We start from the raw sequence: 6,641 nt of genomic DNA on the forward strand, positions 1-6,641 counted from the left end.
TAAAAATTAGAAAAAGAAATAATAATGGCAACTCTCTACCCCAGTGCTTGGGGGGTAGAGTTAATCACACCCATAAGCAAGCCTGGTCCCTCGCACTGTCAGTCAGAGATCATCGTCAGTGTTCTTATTCCTCCCCTCATCCAGGTCTAAGCCCCCTCACATACTGCTGGAGTCCCTCCATGCCTCTGCAGATGCAAATGCATGTGGACGGGGACATGAAGGGCAAGGTGTGCACAGGGGCCTTATTCCAGCAAAGGAGTGATGGCAGACCATCGAGACGCAGCTACGTGTCTGGATAAGTTCCAAGAATGCAATGTTTGAGGCGAGGCCCACATCAATCTACATGGCAAAACACAGCTACTGAGTCTATACCAGGAATGAGAGCGCTCCGCTTGGTCAAAGCTGAATGGAGCAATCCCGATAGGCTTGAGGGATTTGTTCAAAAACAACTTGGTTATATTAAAACCACTGATGCAGACAACGCTGGAAGTTTGCTGAGTTCAGGACCTTCCCTTCCGGTGAGTGCCCCCCCCCCCCCCGCTCTGATCCCTCTCCTCAAATTTGTGTCTGTATTTCCTTGCATTTGTCCCGGGCAAAAACCACTGTGCAGGACACGGCACATGATGTCTCTCATGTAGCAGAAACTCCGCCCAAGCACCGGCAGGGCCTCTCTCCTGCCTGGCACGCGGGAGGAGGACAGAGGCAGAGGGTGACACGAGTGACCTGGTCATCACAAAGCATAGCCACAACGGGGTCAGAACGCCCGCCTCACTGGGAAGAGCGGCCAGGGTGCTCAGCCCACTCTCGTCCTCCTCCACCATCCACTCGCCTACCCCCGACAGAATACGGGATGACATTGTCAAGTTGCAGGAAGGGCTTCCTCCTGCACATCCGCAAACCCCCTGTGCCAGCAGGGACCCCTGGAGCCAACCACCGACCTGCATTCACCTCCAAGCCAGCAGGTCCCTTCACCTCTGCTGCAGCACTATGACGGATACACCTGCTCCTCACACTGTCTGATCACCTCTTCAGAGCACGGAACAATGCCCAGCACAGAGTGGGCATTCAAGGCTGCGTGCTGCCCCTGTTCCTGAGGGTTTTAGGAAGCCCCAACCTTGGGAACACAGACTTCAGGCAGAGACTAACGATACAGCAAACCCAAATAGAGCTTGCACCAGTTGCCCAGCCCTGGGCCAAACAGCTCCCATGTATTGAGCCAAAGAACCTTCTTCCTAACCGTGGAGGTAGCCCCGATTACCATCCCTCCACTCCTTCACCTGAGCCAATGGAGGCACTGAGAAACTGGGTATACTAGCCGGTCAAACGTCAAGTAAGCAGCAGATCCCATATGTAAAGGCAGCCATTCCGGAATGAGGGTTTGAGGAGGCACTGGGGGTCTCCCACTCCAAGGGGCCCCCAGCGCCTGTGGCTTCCTGATTCCTGTCCCTTATCCTATGTCTAGGAACAACCTGGACTCCAGCTGAGCACCAGTGTTGAGAGCGGCCTGGCCAGAATCCTGCGGCTCTCTGCATGGGAGTCTCACCCTGGGCTGAGTCACTGACAAGACACTTGCAGGGTTGCTTTCCCTGGGACTGCCAGGTTCCCTCCTTCCTCTGTCATGGGTGAGGTCGAGGGCTGTGACACAGCCCTAAGGGACCTATGCAGAGCAGAAGAACAAAGGGGAGCTTGCAAGGGCTGAACGGTGGCATGGGATGGCGCAAGGGGCTTCTGTGACAGCGGGCAGAGCCGGCAGGAATGCATAACCCTTTCACTCCTTGCTTCTTGGTGAACAAACCTACACCCAGACCGGCCTCCAGGAAGATTAAGCAGCTGGCTGATGGGACTCTCCTTTCCATCTAAGAGACTCGGTTTCTCATAGACCAGGACTAGGGTAGAGCCCAGGATATGGAACAGGCACTAAAAATGTTGAGCTGAGACAGCACGCCCGAGTGGCATCCACACCGCTCTTTGAGTCTTTTCCAGACAGCCCCCTCCTCAGGGCTCAGGGACCTGTCTGGCTGCTGGGCTCCCAGGAGGTCTGAGGGGTGTGACCTCCCTCCCTCCCTTCCTCACTCCCTCCCACCACCCCAGGCCAGCCCAGGCCCGGCTATAAAGCTGGCCCAGCCCTGGCTCTCAGCACACGCAGCTGCACCCCAGGCCCTCCTGCAACCTCTGAGACAGAGCACCATGTGGCCCCTGTGGCTCTGCTGGGCACTGTGGCTTCTGCCCCAGGCCGGGCCCGGATTGGCCCTGACCGGGGAGCAGATCCTGGACAGCCTGCTGCAGCAGCTGCACCTCCGCCAGGCGCCCGTCCTGGACAGAGCCGACGTGGAGGGCCTGGCCATCCCTGCCCATGTGAGGGCCCAGTACCTGGCCCTGCTGCAACACAGCCGCCGAGACCGCTCCCGCGGGAAGAGGTTCAGCCTCAGCCAGAGCTTCCGAGGTGAGCCCCTGCCCGGCTGCCCTGGGCCCAGGGGTGGTGTCGGAGGGCCCTGCTTTGTGGACTCTGGCGAGGTCCATGGAGCCCCGTGCAGTGAGGAGGAGCCGTGGCTGGGAGGATGGCAGCCTGGGCCATCTGGACTCTGGCTGTGCACAGAAGGTGCCCTCGTGGCCAGGACCATGGACAGGAGGAGAGCCCAGCGGGACACAGGCAGGACCTGCTGGGGCCCCATTCTCCCCCGGAGCACTCTGGTCTGGGCCTGTCTGGGAGCATCTCCCTGCCACCTGGTCCTCTGGGACATCTGCCTTCTGTCTCCCCTTGCTGTGCGCACTGGGGACAGAGGTGTGTTTGAAAAAATACTTGAATCAAAGGCCAAGTTACTCCCGTTGGGGCCAACCCAGCCCCTGCGCTGGGAGCCACCCCCAGGGCTTCCAAGGCCAGCAGCCTGCAGGAGGGTTCTGAGCCTCAGCCTCTCCCCTGAGGGGACCTTGGCAGCCCTCCTGCTGGGTGCAGATGGCCAGGCCCGAGGGCGTCCTCAGCTATCTGGCCATGCCCAGAGCGCCCGCTGACCCCGCTCCTGTCCCCAGAGGTGGTGGGCAAGTTCCTGCTGTCGGACGCCTCCACGCACCTGCTGGTATTCGGCATGGAGAAGCGGCTGCCGCCCAACAGCGAGCTGGTGCAGGCCGTGCTGCGGCTCTTCCAGGAGCCGGTCCCCAAGGCGGCGCTGCGCAGGCACGGGCTGTCCCCGCGCCACGCCCGGGCGCGGGTCACCATCGAGTGGCTGCGCGTCCGTGAGGACGGCTCCAACCGCACCTCCCTCATCGACTCCAGGTGGGAGTCGCGGCGGGGACGGCGGGGGTAGGGAGGTGCGCCGGCCCGGGGGCGGGGGGGGGGGGGGCAGAAGGGTGCGGCGCGGGGGTGGGGGGGGCGGGTAGGGAGCGTGGGCGTGCAGCGCCAGAGGGGCCGCCCTGGGCCTTCGGGACTGCGCGGCCCAGCCCCGACCGCTCAGACTGGGCTCTGTCTCAGGCTGGTGTCCCTCCACGAGAGCGGCTGGAAGACCTTCGACGTGACCGAGGCCGTGACCTTCTGGCAGCAGCTAGGCCAGCCCCGGCAGCCGCTGCTGCTGGTGGTGTCTGTGCACAGGGAGCACCTGGGTCCCGGGGCATCCAGCGCACACAAGCTGGTGCGTTTTGCCCCGCAGGGGGAGCCTGGCGGCGTGCAGGGCGAGCCTCAGCTGGAGCTGCATACCCTGGACCTCAAGGATTACGGGTAGGTGCCAGGTGGACGCGGTGAATGGGAGTCCAGGCCCCTGTCCCCTGGGCTGGCTGCTGGGGCGGGGCAGCGGGGCGGTCTTCTAGTGGTAGAAGTTTTATCAGTTATTGAAAAACATCTGAAATTTTTCAGGGGACTTTCATGTTGTCGTTGAATCATGCATTTGATTGCAGTCTTCTGTTTTTATTTACTGTTCTCCATGATGAGTCTTTGGAAGAACATTAGCGTTAGTTACCAGGGTTGAACACCTTCCTCCGGGTTTTGGCGACTGCCCTCTTCCTGGGACAAAGGAACTCTTCAGAGCAGACAGTGCTGTGTGCGGCAGGCTGCCCCTTGCCTGTGGATTCTGCATTGTGGTTTCAGCCAGCCTCGGATGGCCAATATTCAGAATAAAAATACAGCTGGAACGGACATGTAGAGACTTTTCCTCTTGCCAGTACTCCCTAAACAATATAGTAGAACAGCTAGAGATGAGGCATCTACATGACATTATTATAAGTAATCTAGAGGGGCCAGCGCCGTGGCTCACTTGGCTAATCCTCCGCCTGCGCCTCAGCATCCCATATGCACGCTGGGTTCTGTCCCGGTTGCTCCTCTTCCAGTCCAGCTCTCTGCTGTGGCCCGGGAAGGCATCTGGAGGATGGCACCAGTGCTTGGGTGCCTTCACCCGCATGGGAGACCAGGAGGAAGCACCTGGCTCCTTGCTTTGGATCGGCGCAGCGCTGGCTGGCCTTAGCGGCCATTTGGGGTGTGAACCAACGGAAGCAAGACCTTTCTCTCTGTCTCTGTCTCTCTCTTTCTCTCTCTCTCTCTCTCTCTCTCACTGTCTTACTGTATCTGTCAAATAAATTTAAAAAATAAGTAATCTAGAGATGATTTAAAGCATACAGAATTGCATGTGTTATATGCAAATACTATGCCATTTTATTTAAGGGACTTGAGCACTGGTAGAGTTTGTTATCCAAGCGGGGGGGGGGGGGGGGGAGGGGAGTCCTGGAACCCATCCCCCATGGATACCACTACACAAGTCCAGCTCTGCCTTCAGCCTGCTGCAGCCTCCTGTCATGTCACCGAGCACATCGGGGTCTCCGTGCCCGACACGGTTCACCTGAGGATGAAATGAAGGTGTCACCTGAGATAACATCTGGGAAGCACCTGGCTCCCTCAACAAACCGTGGCTGATTTATCCTTGATGTTTGTTCATCCTCTATCATAAATACCCAACTTTGTGAACCTAATGAGAGAAGGGTCATCATAAGCCTCCCTCCCAGATGCCCCACTTCTGGGTCTCCTGCCCTCAGCTGGCCTCTGACCCTTCCTCTCTTTGTCCCCACAGAGCTCAGGGCAATTGTGACCCTGAGGTGCCACTGACCGAGGGCACCCGCTGCTGCCGCCAGGAGATGTTCGTGGACCTGCAGGGGATGAAGTGGGCCGAGAACTGGATCCTGGAGCCCCCAGGCTTCGTGGCCCACGAGTGTGTGGGCAGCTGCCGGCAGCTGCCAGAGCCCCTGTCTTTCAAGTGGCCGTTTCTGGGGCCACGGCGGTGCATCGCCTCGGAGACTGCCGCATTGCCCATGATCGTCAGCATCCAGGAGGGAGGCAGGACCAGGCCCCGGGTGGTCAGCCTGCCCAACATGAGGGTGAAGCAGTGCAGCTGTGCCTCGGACGGGGCACCTGTGCCCAGTAGGCTGGAGCCATAGCCTCCCCAGTGTAGCTCCTGAGGCCTCTGCCCAGACACGGCCATAGCGGCAGTCTTAACGTAGGTCTTATCTGTATACTTAGTTACCACTGTCCCAATTTAGTGCCCCCATGTAGCCTTTGCCCTGTGTTCTTCCACTTCCTGTCCTTGTCCACCGCCCATCCTAAGCACTTACGTGAGTAAAGAATGCAGCTGTAGTGGGAAACCCTGGCCTGCTTATTAAAGGACCAAGCTGAGCAATGGACAGATGTTCCGCGGAGAAGTTCTGTTCTCTGGCTGGTTAATTCTCAACTGAGTGTGGGACAGCAAAACCTTATGACGAGAACTGAGGAAGCTGAACTGGTTTACTCTATTCTATGGTGAAACAAAGGAACAAAAATCCCTGCTTCTCCTAGACAGGGAGAATGTCTGAAAAAGAGGCCCCTGTCCTCCCAGATACTGACCCCTTCGGGACTGTTGTAAACACACCCAAGTTCCCTCTCCCCAGATAGGGTACCAGGAGGAAGGCTGAGGGCTTCTGGCTGGGGCAGTGGGCATGGAACCAGGCACTTGACTTCTGCGTCTGGTGGGGCTGCACGATGGGACTTCAAGCACATGCAGAAGACTTTGGGCCACCACATTCTCTTGAAAAGGGAGGAGTGGGCTCCGGCTGCAAGACCTCATTGCTGCTAGGACCTGCCCTGCCCTTCAGAAACTCAGCACTGAGGGTGCTGCCCTGTTGTAGGGAACTTAGCACCAAAGACCACTGGTCTTTACATTTTTTCTTTTTAATGTAGCAAAAACAACTGAAGGTAGAAAAGCCGAATAAATAAAGCAAAACGATGTTTCACTCAGTGTATTTAATTTCTGGCACTCCTTACAGAGGAGAGAAGGGAGCAATATTGGGGAATGAAAGCAACGTAGTGATCTCAAGACAGGGTGGACCAAAGACCCCCCAGCTTCTAGAGGGCGTTGAAGATGCTAATAACTACATTTAAAGTTTTCATTTCGGATTTTTCTCTTTTCCCACACAAGTCTCATTCCAAAGGGAGTCTTGCATGCTCTTTGAAAGCACTTTAACCCTGCACTGGTGGCCATGAGAACCGGTGTGTGTGTGTGCGACAGCGGTGTGGGAAGCAAGTTAACCTTCACTAAACACTTCCTGTGAACCAAGGCACTAAGCTAGGCAAGGTCATGTCCATTCTTCCACAATTCTTGTAACTATCCCTTGTGGTAGGTGCTGTTACTCCC

At 57.5% G+C, this 6,641-nt stretch overlaps 1 protein-coding gene across 1 annotated transcript; it reads left to right on the forward strand.

Annotated features, from left to right (window-relative positions):
- Nucleotides 1-2,865: 2,865 nt before the first annotated feature.
- On the forward strand, nucleotides 2,866-6,240 carry LOC100101568 (left-right determination factor 1). Its single transcript, XM_017347762.4, has 3 exons — nucleotides 2,866-3,271; nucleotides 3,467-3,709; nucleotides 5,049-6,240. Exons 1-3 carry the CDS (start codon nucleotides 3,084-3,086, stop codon nucleotides 5,410-5,412), a joined length of 795 nt encoding a protein of 264 aa, XP_017203251.4. The 5' UTR covers nucleotides 2,866-3,083; the 3' UTR covers nucleotides 5,413-6,240.
- The last annotated feature ends 401 nt before the right edge of the window (nucleotides 6,241-6,641 follow it).

The sequence above is a fragment of the Oryctolagus cuniculus genome, chromosome 13, assembly GCF_051225735.1.
Source record: "Oryctolagus cuniculus isolate XC-2025 breed Fujian yellow rabbit chromosome 13, ASM5122573v1, whole genome shotgun sequence".
Lineage (NCBI taxonomy): Eukaryota > Metazoa > Chordata > Mammalia > Lagomorpha > Leporidae > Oryctolagus > Oryctolagus cuniculus.

Excerpts from the sequence above, each read along its gene's own strand:
- LOC100101568 (XM_017347762.4), top strand. The coding sequence starts at position 3,084 with ATGGAGAAGCGGCTGCCGCCCAACAGCGAGCTGGTGCAGGCCGTGCTG. Across the intron at positions 3,272-3,466 it reads ACCTCCCTCATCGACTCCAG|GCTGGTGTCCCTCCACGAGA; the intron begins GTGGGAGTCGCG and ends GCTCTGTCTCAG. Across the intron at positions 3,710-5,048 it reads CTGGACCTCAAGGATTACGG|AGCTCAGGGCAATTGTGACC; the intron begins GTAGGTGCCAGG and ends TTGTCCCCACAG.